The sequence below is a fragment of the Rattus rattus genome, chromosome 2, assembly GCF_011064425.1.
Source record: "Rattus rattus isolate New Zealand chromosome 2, Rrattus_CSIRO_v1, whole genome shotgun sequence".
Lineage (NCBI taxonomy): Eukaryota > Metazoa > Chordata > Mammalia > Rodentia > Muridae > Rattus > Rattus rattus.
In genome coordinates this window covers 224,626,216-224,641,819 of record NC_046155.1, presented here as the reverse complement: position 1 = coordinate 224,641,819, position 15,604 = coordinate 224,626,216, and the positions used below count along the sequence as shown (strand labels likewise).

Below are 15,604 nucleotides of genomic sequence, written 5' to 3'. Positions count from 1 at the left end.
TTAAGTTGGGGCTGGGGATTTAGCTCAGCGGTAGAGCGCTTAGCTAGGAAGCGTAAGGCCCTGGGTTCGGTCCCCAGCTCCGAAAAAAAGAAAAAAAAAAAAAAAAAAAGCTTAAGTTACCATGTACATTAAGGCCTGGAACCCCTTCATTCCCAAAACAGAAAAAAAATTCACAAAACATCAAGCTAAATGAAATCATAATTATTAAATATTATAGTAAAAATTTCAGCCTACAAATTAAAAAATAAATAACATTAAATATTTTAGGAATTTAAATCTAATTATTCTCATTGAATTCCACTTAGTTTCAAATTGAAAGAATTGATAACTTACTTGACATACTATGTTGAAATAAATATATCAAAAAAACTTGAGAATAATAGAAATGACAGCATTCCAAATTCCCTTCAAGTGCCATGTTGCAATCATCACTCTAATTGATACTTATTTCTAAAATGAATAATGCAACAAAGAAAAACTGGACTCTCAGTTTTTCTGGGAGATATTTTAAAAGGCAAAAATCTAACTGCAGATATGTGAGGTAGACAGACTCAGATGGAGGAGTTAAAGAAAGGACTATAGGAGCTGAAGGTATTTTCAACCCCAAGGGAAGAACAATATTCAGCAACCAGACATCTAGAACTCCCAAAGACTAAACCACCAACAAAAGAGGAAACATGGAGGGACCCAAAGTTCCAGCCACATACATAACAGAGAATGGGCCTTGTCTGGCATCAATGGAAGGGGAGACCCTTGTAAGTGGGAAGGCCCTGTGGCCCAGTATAGGGGAATGTCATGGCAGGGAGGCAGCAGGGAGTGGGTGGATGGATGGGGGAGCACTCTCAAATAAGCAGGGTGAGTGAATGGGATAGAGGTTTCTGGAAGGGAATAACATTTGAAATGTAAATAAAAACTCAATAAAAAGAAGAAAAAGAAAGCATTCCTCTTGTCACATAATAATCAAAAGATCAAAAGCACAAAACAAAGAATATTAAAAGCAGTAATGACAAATCCTGGTATGCCTTCAAGCTGTGGTTTCTTGAGTGCAGTGGATCTCATGAGATGTCTAATGCTCTGGTGTCAGGTTCCCCGAGTGCAGCAGATTTCCTGGGATGCCTGAAATGCTATACCAAATACCTCAAGTGCAACAGATCTTCTGGGATATCTCCAGATATGATATCTTGCAGGGATCAGACTACCAACCAATTTGCTAGCAGAAAGAACCGAGTGGAAAAGGAGTTGTATTCGAAGGTCAAGGGTTATGTGGTATGATGAGTCCCTGAGACCACTGGGATCCCAGTGGCAGCTGTGAGACTTTGAGAAAATGTATACCAAATGCTCTGAGTGCATTGGATCTTCTGAGATGCCTTAGGATATTGTCTTCCAGGAATCAGACTAGCGAGCTGTCTGTCCCAGCAGAAAGGCCCTATTATTATATTTCTCAACAGAGACACTAAAAGCCAGGAGAGCCAGGACAGAGGTCATGCAGACTGTAAGAGAACACAAATGCCAGCCCAAGAAACAATACCCAGCAAAACTCTCAAGGAACATAGATGGAGAAACCAAAATATTCCAGACCAAAACCAAAGTCAAACAGTATCAACCTACCAATCTAGCCCTACAGAGGATAGTAGAAGGAAAAGTACAACACAAGGAAGGTACCTATACAAAAGGAAAGACAAGATGTTAATCATCTCACAACAAAGCCAAAAGGAAAGAACTACAAATACATAAAGCCACCTACAAAAACAAATAAAACAGGAACCAACAGTTCTCTGTGCTTGATAACTCTCAATATTAATGGACTCATCTCACATATAAAAAGACGTAAGCTAACAAATTGTATAAGCAAACAATGTCCAGCGTTTTGCTGCATGTGGGAAAAACATCTCAATAACAAAGACAGGCACTATCTCAGAGTAAAAGGACTTTAAAAAAAAAAGATGTCCAAACCCTCAGTTCCCTGTCCGCAGCAGCTCGCTCCTCCCAAACCCCGTGGGAGAGAGACCTCACCGCCTGGATAGGTGGACACTCCTGAGACTGCAGAGCGGAAGAGACCACCAACACTGCCCACCCCTGCCCACATCCCTGGCCCAAGAGGAAACTGTATACAGCCTCTGGGTTCCCTTGGATAAGGACACAGCAGCAGCAGGTCCCCTGCATCTGAGACACCGCTGGAACCTGAAGGGACCGACCAGATAAACAGTTCTCTGCTCCCAAATCCCATGGGAGGGAGAGCGAAACCTTCAGAGAGGCAGACAGCCCTGGGAAACCAGAAGAGACTACACTCTGCCCACATTACTGATTCCAGAGGAAAACACCAAACGCCATCTGGAACCCTGGTGCACGGAAGCTCCCGGAAAGGGCGGCGCAGATCTTCCTGGTTGCTGCCCCCACGGAGAGCTCATAAGCAACACCCCATGAGCAAACTTGAGCCTCGGGACCACAGGTAAGACAAACCTTCCTACTCCAAGCGACCTGCCTAGTGAACTCAAGACACAGGCCCACAGGAACAGCTGAAGACCTGTAGATAGGAAAAACTACACCCCCAGAAGCAAAACACTCTGTTCCCATAACTGGCTGAAAGAAAACAGGAAAACAGCATCCCTGGCACACAGGCTTATAGGACAGTCTAGCCACTGTCAGAATAGAAGAACAAAGTAACACGAGAGATAATCTGATGGCGAGAGGCAAGTACAAGAATCCAAGAAACAGAAACCAAGACTACTTGGCATCATCGGAGCCCAATTCTCCCACCAAAGCAAACACTGATTATCCAAACACACCAGAAAAGCAAGATCTAGTTTCAAAATCATATTTGATCCTGGTGCTGGAGGACTTCAAGAAAGACATGAAGAACTCCCTTAGGGAAACAAAGGAAAACATAAATAAACAAGTAGAAGCCTACAGAGAGAAATCACAAAATTCCCTGAAAGAATTCCAGGAAAACACAATCAAACAGTTGAAGGAATTAAAAATGGAAATAGAAGCAATGAAGAAAGAACACAGGGAAACAACCCTGGATATAAAAAACCAAAAGAAAGGAAAAGGAGCCGTAGATACAAGCATCACCAACAGAATACAAGAGATAGAAGAGAGAATCTCAGGAGCAGAAGATTCCATAGAAATCATCGACTCAACTGTCAAAGATAATGTAAAGCAGAAAAAGCTACTGGTCCAAAACATACAGGAAATCCAGGACTCAATGAGAAGATCAAACCTAAGGATAATAGGTATAGAAGAGAGTGAAGACTCCCAGCTCAAAGGACCAGTAAATCTCTTCAACAAAATCATAGAAGAAAACTTCCCTAACCTAAAGAAAGAGATACCCATAACCATACAAGGAGCCTATAGAACTCCAAATAGATTGGACCAGAAAAGAAACTCCTCCTGTCACATAATAGTCAAAACACCAAATGCACAAAATAAAGAAAGAATATTAAAAGCAGAAAGGGAAAAAAGTCAAGTAACATATAAAGGCAGACCTATCAGAATCACACCAGACTTTTCGCCAGAGACTATGAAAGCCACATGATCCTGGACAGATGTCATACAGACCCTAAGAGAACACAAATGACAGCCCAGGTCACTGCATCCTGCAAAATTCTCAATTAACATAGAAGAAGAAAACAAGATATTCCATGACAAAACCAAATTTACACAATATCTTTCTACAAATCCAGAGCTACAAAGGATAATAAATGGTAAAGCCCAACATAAGGAGGCAAGCTACACCCTAGAAAAAGCAAGAAACTAATCGTCTTGGCAACAAAACAGAAGAAAAGCACACAAACATAACCTCATATCCAAATATGAATATAAAAGGAAGCAATAATCACTATTCCTTAATATCTCTCAACATCAATGGCCTCAACTCCCCAATAAAAAGACATAGATTAACAAACTGGATACGCAATGAGGACCCTGCACTCTGCTGCCTACAGGAAACACATCTCAGAGACAAATAAAGACACTACCTCAGAGTGAAAGACTGGAAAACAACTTTCCAAGCAAATGGTCTGAAGAAGCAAGCTGGAGTAGCCATTCTAATATCAAATAAAATCAATTTTCAACTAAAAGTCATAAAAAAGATAAGGAAGGACACTCCATATTCATTAAAGGAAAAATCCACCAAGATGAACTCTCAATCCTAAATATCTATGCCCCAAATACAAGGGCACCTACATACGTAAAAGAAACCTTACTAAAGCTCAAAACACACATTACACCTCACACAATAATAGTAGGAGATTTCAACACCCCACTCTCATCAATGGACAGATCATGGAAACAGAAATTAAACATAGACAGACTAAGAGAAGTCATGAGACAAATGGACTTAACAGATATTTATAGAACATTCTATCCTAAAGCAAAGGATATACCTTCTTCTCAGCTCCTCATGGTACTTTCTCCAAAATTGACCATATAATTGGTCAAAAAACGGGCCTCAACAGGTACAGAAAGATAGAAATAATCCCATGCGTGCTATTGGACCACCACGGCCTAAAACTGGTCTTCAATAACAATAAGGGAAGAATGTCCACATATACGTGGAAATTAAACAATGCTCTACTCAATGATAACCAGGTCAAGGAAGAAATAAAGAAAGAAATTAAAGACTTTTTAGAATTTAATGAAAATGAAGGTACAACATACCCAAAATTATGGGACACAATGAAAGCTGTGCTAAGAGGAAAACTCATAGCGCTGAGTGCCTGCAGAAAGAAACAGGAAAGAGGATATGTCAGCAGCTTGACAGCACACCTAAAAGCTCTAGAACAAAAAATAGCAAATACACCCAGGAGGAGTAGAAGTCAGGAAATAATCAAATTCAGAGCTGAAATCAGCCAAGTAGAAACAAAAAGGACAATAGAAAGAATCAACAGAACCAAAAGTTGGTTCTTTGAGAAAATCAACAAGATAGATAAACCCTTAGCCAGACTAACGAGAGGACACAGAGAGTGTGTCCAAATTAACAAAATCAGAAATGAAAAGGGAGACATAACTACAGATTCAGAGGAAATTCAAAAAATCATCAGATCTTACTATAAAAGCCTATATTCAACAAAACTTGAAAATCTGCAGGAAGTGGACAATTTCCTAGTAAGATGCCAGGTACCAAAGTTAAATCAGGAACAGATAGACCAGTTAAACAACCCCATAACTCCCAAGGAAATAGAAGCAGTCATTAAAGGTCTCCCAACCAAAAAGAGCCCAGCTCCAGACGGGTTTAGTGAACAATTCTATCAGACCTTCATAGAAGACCTCATACCAATATTATCCAAACTATTACACAAAATTGAAACAGACGGAGCACTACCGAATTCCTTCTATGAAGCCACAATTACTCTTATACCTAAACCACACAAAGACACAACAAAGAAAGAGAACTTCAGACCAATTTCCCTTATGAATATCGACGCAAAAATACTCAATAAAATTCTGGCAAACCGAATCCAAGAGCACATCAAAACAATCATCCACCATGATCAAGTAGACTTCATCCCAGGCATGCAGGGATGGTTTAATATACGGAAAACCATCAATGTGATCCATTATATAAACAAACTGAAAGAACAAAACCACATGATCATTTCATTAGATGCTAAGAAAGCATTTGACAAAATTCAACACCCCTTCATGATAAAAGTCCTGGAAAGAATAGGAATTCAAGGCCCATACCTAAACATACTAAAAGCCATATACAGCAAACCAGTTGCTAACATTAAACTAAATGGAGAGAAACTTGAAAAAATCCCACTAAAATCAGGGACTAGATAAGGCTGCCCACTCTCTCCCTACTTATTCAATATAGTTCTTGAAGTTCTAGCCAGGGAAATCAGACAACAAAAGGAGGTCAAGGGGATACAGATTGGAAAAGAAGAAGTCAAAATATCACTATTTGCAGATGATATGATAGTATATTTAAGTGATCCCAAAAGTTCCACCAGAGAACTGCTAAACCTGATAAACAAGTTCAGCAAAGTGGCTCGGTATAAAATTAACTCAAATAAATCAGTAGCCTTCCTCTACACAAAAGAGAAACAAGCCAAGAAAGAAATTAGGGAAACGACACCCTTCATAATAGATCCAAATAATATAAAGTACCTCAGTGTGACTTTAACCAAGTAAGTAAAAGATCTGTACAATAAGAACTTCAAGCCTCTGAAGAAAGAAATTGAAGAAGACCTCAGAAGATGGAAAGATCTCCCATGCTCATGGACTGGCAGGATTAATATAGTAAAAATGGCCATTCTACCAAAAGTGATCTACAGATTCAATGCAATCCCCATCAAAATACCAATCCAATTCTTCAAAGAGTTAGACAGAACAATTGGCAAATACATCTGGAATAACAAAAAACCCAGGATGGCTAAAACTATCCTCAACAATAAAAGGACTTCAAGAGGAATCAGTATCCCTGAACTCAAGCAGTATTACAGAGCAATAGGGATAAAAACTGCATGGTATTGGTACAGAGACAGACAGATAGACCAATGGAACAGATTTGAAGACCCAGAAATGAACCCACACACCTACGGGCACTTGACTTTTGACAAAGGAGCCAAAACCAATCAATGGAAAAAGATAGCATTTTCAGCAAATGGTGCTGGTTCAAGTGGAGGTCAACATGTACAAGAATGCAGATCGATCCATGCTTATCACCCTGTACAAAGCTTAAGTCCAAGTGGATCAAGGACCTCCACATCAAACCAGATACCTCAAACTAATAGAAGAAAAAAACTAGGAAGCATCTGGAACACATGGGCACTGGAAAAAATTTCCTGAACAAAACACCAATGGCTTATGCTCTAAGATCAAGAATGGAAACAAATGGGATCTCATAAAACTGCAAAGCTTCTGTAAGGCAAAGGACACTGTGGTTAGGACAAAAGCGGCAACCAACAGATTGGGAAAAGATCTTTACCAATCCTACAACAGATAGAGGCCTTATATCCAAAATATACAAAGAACTCAAGAAGTTAGACTGCAGGGAGACAAATAACCCTTTTAAAAAATGGGGTTCAGAGCTAAACAAAGAATTCACAGCTGAGGAATGCCGAATGGCTGAGAAACACCTAAAGAAATGTTCAACATCTTTAGTCATAAGGGAAATGCAAATCAAAACAACTCTGAGATTTCACCTCACACCAGTGAGAATGGCTAAGATCAAAAACTCAGGTGACAGCAGATGCTGGCGAGGATGTGGAGAAAGAGGAACACTCCTCTATTGTTGGTGAGATTGCAGACTGGTACAACCATTCCGGAAATCAGTCTGGAGGTTCCTCAGAAAATTGGACATTGAACTGCCTAAGGATCCAGCTATACCTCTCTTGGGCATATACCCAAAAGATGCCCCAACCTATAAAAAAGACACGTGCTCCACTATGTTCATCGCAGCCTTATTTATAATAGCCAGAAGCTGGAAAGAACCCAGATGCCCTTCAACAGAGGAATGGATACAGAAAATGTGGTACATCTATACAATGGAATATTACTCAGCTATCAAAAACAACAAGTTTATGAAATTCGTAGGCAAATGGTTGGAACTAGAAAATATCATCCTGAGTGAGCTAACCCAATCACAGAAAGACATACATGGTATGCACTCATTGATAAGTGGCTATTAGCCCAAATGCTTGAATTACCCTAGATCCCTAGAACAAATGAAACTCAAGACGGATGATCAAAATGTGAATGCTTCACTCCTTCTTTAAAAGGGGAACAAGAATACCCTTGGCAGGGAAGGGAGAGGCAAAGATTAAAACAGAGACTGAAGGAACACCCATTCAGAGCCTGCCCCACATGTGGCCCATACATACACAGCCACCCAATTAGACAAGATGGATGAAGCAAAGAAGTGCAGACCAACAGGAGCCGGATGTAGATCGCTCCTGAGAGACACAGCCAGAATACAGCAAATACAGAGGCGAATGCCAGCAGCAAACCACTGAACTGAGAATAGGACCCCTGTTGAAGGAATCAGAGAAAGAACTGGAAGAACTTGAAGGGGCTCGAGACCCCATATGTACAACAATGCCAAGCAACCAGAGCTTCCAGGGACTAAGCCACTACCTAAAGACTATACATGGACTGACCCTGGACTCTGACCTCATAGGTAGCAATGAATATCCTAGTAAGAGCACCAGTGGAAGGGGAAGCCCTGGGTCCTGTTAAGACTGAACCCCCAGTGAACTAGACTGTTGGGGGAAGGGCGGTAATGTGGGGAGGGTTGGGAGCGGAACACCCATAAGGAAGGGGAGGGGGGAGGGGGATGTTTGCCTGGAAACCGGGAAAGGGAATAACACTTGAAATGTATATAAGAAATACTCAAGTTAATAAAAAAAGTTAAAAAAAAAACTCAAGAAACAGCCCATGTTAACAAGAATGTGAAGAATGTGCTGGTGGGGTTGCAAACTGGTACAACCACTCTGGAAATCAATCTGAAGTTTCCTCAGAAGTTGAAAATAGATAACCTCAAGACACAGCTATACCACCCTTGGGAATATGCCCAAAAGATGCCCCACCATACCGCAAAAACACATGATCAATTAGGTTTATAGCACCCTTATTTGTGATACCCAGAAGCTGGAAACAACTGAGATGTCCCACAAAAGAAGACTGGATGCACAAAATGTGCTTCATGCACACAAAGGAATACCACCCAAGTATTAATATTGAGGATATTATGAATTTTTTGGGCAAATAGATGGAACAAAAAAATCATCCTGAGTGCGGTAACTAAGACCCAAAACCACATGCATGGTATAAACTCACTAATAAATGTATATTAGCCCCAAAAAGTACAGTATACACATGATGCAATCCTCAGAACACAAGAAGATTAACAAGCCAAAGGGTCCAAGTGAGGATTCCTCAATCCCACTTGGTAGGAAGAAGAAAGGAATCATGGGGGTGGGGTGGGGGAGTGTAGAGGGAGGGAGGGACCTGGGTGGGAGAGGGCACAGAAAGGAGAAAAGGGGAACATGATCAAATATTGGGGTAGAAAGCAAGACTGGAGCCCTGAGGGCCAGCAGAAAGAATGAACAGGTATCCTCAGGAGGAAAGAGGTAGGGTATCCTTAGAATGTAGCAGAGACCTGGGAGGAGAGAGACTCTCAGGACTCAAAGGGAGAGACCTTAGATGAAATTCCCTACAGTGGGAAAAGGGAACTTTTAGAGTATACCTCAAATAGAAAGGAAATCAAGTGTAGGGACATGGTGGCCATCCCACAGTCAAAAACTCTGACTCAAACTTTTTCACTTCTAAAAGATTTGCAGGGTCAAAAATTGAGAAGAGTATAAGGGAAAGGAAGTCCAGTGACAGGTCCAAATTTGGACTGAGCTTAAGGGGTGCTCCAAGACCTGACATTTTACTGATGCTATGGTGTACTTACAGACAGGAGCCTACTAGCATGGCTGACCCTTGAGAGACCCAACAATGATCTGACCTAGACAGAGGCAGATACTTACACCCAACCAATGAACTGAAGTTGGGGAATCTTATGATCGAATTAGGAAAAAGCTAGAAGAAGGTAAAGAGGAGGATGACCCCATAGGAAGACCAGCAACCTCAACTAACCTATATCCAGGAGATCTCTCAAACACTGAGCCACTAACCCTGCAACATACATTAGCTGATCTAAGGCCCCTTACACATATACCAAAGAGGACTGCCTGGTCTGGTCTCAGTGAGAGAAGATACCCAAACCTTCTAGAGACTTGAGGACCCAAGGAGTGGGAGATTCTAGTGAGGTGGTGGGTAAGAGGTGGGAACATCATGTTGGATTTAGGGGAGGAGATATAGGTTGAGAAACAGTCAGGGGAAGACCTGGAAAGGGATAACTATAGGACTGTGAAGAAATAATAATAATAATAATAATAATAATAATAATAATAATAATAATAATAATTAATAATAATAATAATAGTAATAATGAGGAAAATTTGACATACATAAAAATGAGCAATCTCTGTATGGCTTCTCACTAGCCTCCTTACAGAAATTGACAAGATATCTTAAAATTCATATGAAAGCTTAAAAGATGCAGATTGGTCAAGCAGCCTTAAAAAATAATATCAAAATCTAGGGACACACAGTCTTAAATTTTTAAATAGAGTTGAAATGTCGAACTAATGGGGAACTCTGACACTGCACCACCACTAGTAAAGGATATAAACAAAGACAAAGGGAGAAGAGCTGTTTCATAAAAACAAACCTGAAGGTCATCAATTGTTTTATAAATTAGAGTGTCAAAGAAATTGTGGGAAAACAGTTTTTCCTAAATTATATAATGCCAACAGTTAACCCTGACAGCACATCCAATAGACACCTATCATTAACCCAACTATAGCAAATTCATCAAAAATTGTTCTCAAAACTTTCATCCACATACTCTTTCCAATGGTACAACACAGTGATCCATTTAAAAACCTCTATAGGGTACAAATAGGCCCATATCCTTTCAAATACATATGATATACAAGTGATCCACACACTGGCTAATAATGGTGAAAATGTTCATGTTATTACAGAACTATTTATGATTTATAACTAGGTTGGAATTTATTTTACTTTATCAGTCATTTGCTTATCATTATATTATGATTGATTCTTTCAATTATTCTTCTCGCTTCTAATTGAAAGAACAGGGCAATATGCTGAACTTAATTTTACACTATTTCTCCCAGCCATATCTATACATGTAATAAAAATACATTGTTTTTTAAATGATACTTACATGATTTTAAACATCACTTGTAAATCAGTAAGTATCCAATGACCATTAAAATCCACAACAAATTTGCTAAGTATATAATTATATATTAGAACTTTACCTGATTTCTTTCAATTAGGAAATAATCAATGAAGTCCCGAGGATTTGAAACATCCAACGATTCTTCATGTTCTTTTATTTTCTCCAAAAGGTAACTCTTAACCCATGTATAATTTTTTGAATATATGTTATGATTTCCCGGACAATAATCAAGAAGTATAGGAAATATATTGAAAACCTAAAAAAAATGCAAGAAATTACTAAATATATACACTGTAATAAAGTAATTAAGATATATTTATAACATTAAACATAATTTTTCCATTGACAGATCAAGATATGAATTAAATTCATCTTAGGTAGGTTGTTTACATATACAATAATTTTCCATTTTAATAGAGAGATTAGAAATTTGATGGACAAATTTCTACAAAATGAACAAAGCATAATAAAATTTTCCACATGCACATATCTTTTGAGTGTAAAGAATGTTCATGTTAGTTACTCAATGATTCAGATAAACTCTGTTCTACAAGTTTGAATAACCATGTGACATAAATTCCTAACTCTCGCTCTTTTAAGGTGTAGTGAAAGTTTAAATCTGGGGGTAAGCTGATTTATAAAATAAATCTACTGCCTGAGTTTCATGTCTATTTACCAACTTCTGACATATAATATCTATTTAGAAGTAGGTGGGCCTTTAAGATGCCCTGAAATAAATAGCACATCATATAATTTTATAATTTCTGCACGATTACATAATCATTTTATTTGGAGTGTGCTGTCAATGCCAGTTAAAGCTCAGAGAGCTGTGTATGTACATGGTCTATACAGCATTAAAATAATCATCTTTTTGTTTTGGCCTTTCCCCTGGTCAGCTACAATCCCAGCTGACCCATTAATCAACTGTAATAACTCAGTTTTCCTTAAAGCTTTCATTACCATTAACACTCTTCCTTATTTGAGAGACCATTTTTTCTATACTGAGGTGTTCCTGCCTAGTAATATAAAGAAAATGTGTTTAATTGTTTGAAAGTAGCAAAGGAATTTCGACAGTAGAAAAATGTCCTTACTATAACTACCCACACTTGTAGTAGTGAATTGAATTATTTTAAAAACAATTCAGTAGTAGTCACTGAATAGGCAGCTAGCAGGCTTGAGGCATCCTGGCATTTACCACTTAGTTTTACTGCTTGTATAGCTAAGGTCATAGAAACTCTTCCAGATACTCTTTGCATAATATCATAGTCAGAATTGTGGTAGTGGTCACCTGAACACTATGTCCCTATTGATTTTGACCTGTGAGAAAGAAAGATGGTTCATGTGTTTTCAGAAATAAAAGACCTTTACTTTACCTGAATCCCAGGAGAGCTTATAATTTTAACGCCCTCATTCACTTTTTCTATCAAGGTAAGAAAATCCTTATCTTCATAATCAAAACGATTCTGCAAGATAATGGAGCAGATGACATTGCCAGGAGCACATCCCATGATGAATTGGGGATCACAGGGTGAGCCTGAAGATTGGAAACAAGTGTAAAATTCTTTGAAAAATACATACATTTTGACCTTGTAAACAGGTTAATGTACTTTAGAAATTGTAACAAATAATTTAATTATGAATATGCTTAACTGCTAGGTCTTACCTGGTGAAGAATCATGACCATCTTGACATTAAACCTGACTTAGATTTCATTTTCACTAGTTAAATAAGACTGTTCACTACCACATTCAAGGACCTTAATTTAAATCATTTAACATCATGAAATTTAGCCAGTTACTTCAGCATATGTTATTCAGGACCTAAAATCTGAAGAATGACCAGAATAAATCTTTATTTTTTATAACTGTGTAAATGTAGCCCAAATGTACCCCCAACTGGTGTTCCAATAGAAACACATAATAAATAAGCAAACACCAGTTGTTCAATGATATGTATGGACTTCCTGGAAGTCTCTGTGCTTATTCATAGACCACTCACACTATACGCTTTTTTGGATTAAGTGTGTGAGACTTCTGACTGATAACGGAGAATGGTTTTCAGCATTACACTGTTAAGCTAAGTTGCATCTGTCTTTTCAAAAATGGCATCAATATAACTCTCTTCATCTCCCTTGTCAAATTTCATAGATTCTCCCTTTGGTACCCTGACAGCCTTAGAATATACCACTTAAATATTTTCACAATCAGTTTCTCACTCCCATAAACTTGGTCCTTTACTTATACCTAACCTTTTATTAAAAAATCAAATTTGACATAAATCTCTCTGACAGTTTTTGATGGCCGATTTCTTAGAGACCTTTTCTGTTCACCTGATGAAGACTTGTGCCTCTCAAAGGTCTGCATCATATATCTCCTTCAAGATATATAGAATCCTTTCCCTTCCCATTCATATTTTACATTTTTGTATTGTCACAGTTTCACATGTTTCCTTATTCTTTTTCTTTTGATTTTGAATGAATGTACAGAATTTATGATAAGTATGACATGGTCCACTTATATGAATAAATGGTGTGAGAGCCTTTATTTGTAATGTCCATGTAACTTGAAGTCATCCCTATGATAGAACAAATGAACACTTTCCTTTTCACATTTTCATATTTCAAAAAATGAATTTTACTATCTATGAAGTACATTGTTCATTGTAATATTCATTGTGAAATTATAATAAAAGCAAATTTGAGGGTAACTATGAATAATGGGAGAAAAAATGCTCTAAGAGCAAGCAAAACAAATGCATAATCTACAATTACAACATTTTCATGATCTCAACCCAGCATCTAGTACAATTGCAATAATAACATTTACTGAAAAGAAAGTAAATATTCATCATGGCCAAACTTCACATTTAATGTATTTAGGCAAAACCTAAATGTGTGGATATTTTCCATCAAGTAAATATCAAGATATTATATTACAAATATATTTTAATGTATGCATTATATTGGTCATGTGATTTATTTTTCATGTAAGTAAAATAAATAATCAGCAAAAGAAGAAAGAAACTCAGTCAAGTAATTGTTCCAGGAATCTAAGCTGGGGTCATGTCTCTCTGTTCTCTTCCTTCATTGCTGATGATGGGGACATGAGCTAAATCCACTATGTCAGTCTTGAGCATGTGATTCTGGGAAGTAGAAAAATAAAAGTGCAAAAGACAAGTGGAATAGGCCACTGAGCAGCTATTCTTCATGTTTTCTGTTGCAGTTAATGGCTCTCGGTTCCTTCTTTGAGGTCCTGCATTGGTTTTCTGGTCAGCTGGAACCTGTAAACCAGCTGGACTCAACATCAGCTTAGTTGTTTATGACAGAAACAAAACCTATAACAATCTATGAGAGCATGATTGTTTCTTTATATTACTTTCAGTAGTAAAATTGCTGTGATCAAAGGATCAAAATTGTGATGTTGTGGGTGATGTTAAATTCTGTATACTCAAAGGACATATGAGTTAAGGAAGTTGGATATTGAAACATGTGGAAGTCCTTGAGATTACTGATGCTCTACTAGGATATTAAGACCTTTCAATATACTAATATATCCATTCATTTAAGAAAAGAGTATGAACTGAAGTACATTGAGATTACTTTTTGCAGTGTGCATGATATTCACATGAAAAATCTGATTGTGCCTTACTATATTTAGAAAAAGTCTTAAAAGCTATTCAAGAAATAAAAACCAATACAATACAATTCTTTCCTTGAAAGCACTAGGTGAGTAGTGCCAGAGTGCTAGCACAGTAATAGTCATCGATTTTTTTCTAATACAAAAATCTATAAAACTGAATATGGCTTCCACAACTCAACACACAAAGGGAAATACTAGAGTCGATGAAACTGTTTCTAGTTTCTTTAAATCAATCATTTTAATAGTTTCCATGTGTGCATACATTTTGAAGTGTATTTATTAAAGCTAATAAATAAAACTATTAAATGCATAAAAAATGAAAAAGGAAGAAAGAAAGAAAGAAAGAAACAAACAAACAAACAAACAAACAAACAAAGAACAGACAGACAGACAGACAGACAATAACACACTGGTCTAGGGCTCCTTACTTTTACATGGTAACCATTATCATTGACAATCATCTGCTCATGATGGAATGCAAAGAACAAATAACATTTGTGATTACGGAATTTATAGTTCATAGGTTATCATGAGACCTATATTCATGACATCTCATTAGAAAAAAAGTCTTAGAATAATATAGAAACAACATGATTCATACCCAACCATGCATAGACTAAGATGTAAAAGTCAGATTCTGACATACACTTACCATTGGTTTTCTTCAGTTCTTTCACTAGCCACTTTGCTTCCTCTTGCACTTTGTCTTCAATGGTCCCTTTTCCCATGCCCAAATTCCTCAGGGTTTTGACTGTGAAATGCCTTGTGGCTTTCCACACATTACCATGGCTACAAACGATGCCTGAAGAAATTGAAAAAGACACTGGAAATCCCAGACAGAGAAGGAGCTGACAGGTGACAGTCAAAGAGTCCCAACCTATGCCAGAAAAGCAAGCATGGCCTCTACTCTCCGCCTTTCAGTTCACTCTGGAATCGCCACATAAGCACATACACACTTACCCTGTCCTTTGCAACCTTTTTCACAAATTGGCAACCTTCCTCTTCCAGAGAATTCTTCCCCATGATCAACAAGAGCTTCTTTCAATGCCTCCTTAGCCATGCAATACCACAGTAGGCTGTGATCCAACATACAGAGTATACACAGGTCCATAGGTTTTAGAAAACTGAACATATAGCAAACATAAATATTAGTGAACCCACACCCGCGGATCCCGGCCCGCAGCAGCTCTCTGCTCCCAGAACC

At 38.0% G+C, this 15,604-nt stretch overlaps 2 protein-coding genes across 2 annotated transcripts in view; both read right to left on the bottom strand.

Moving 5' to 3' along the window:
- Utrn (utrophin) overlaps window positions 1–15,604 on the bottom strand; it is a 593,945-nt gene that overhangs the window by 287,898 nt on the left and 290,443 nt on the right.
- Window positions 1–15,604, bottom strand: part of LOC116894774 (cytochrome P450 2C13, male-specific-like) — a 59,039-nt gene that overhangs the window by 41,117 nt on the left and 2,318 nt on the right. The window contains 5 exon segments of the mRNA XM_032896429.1: window positions 10,842–11,018; window positions 12,136–12,296; window positions 15,053–15,202; window positions 15,361–15,454; window positions 15,456–15,524. Of these exon segments, the coding sequence (XP_032752320.1) occupies window positions 10,842–11,018; window positions 12,136–12,296; window positions 15,053–15,202; window positions 15,361–15,454; window positions 15,456–15,524 (651 nt within the window).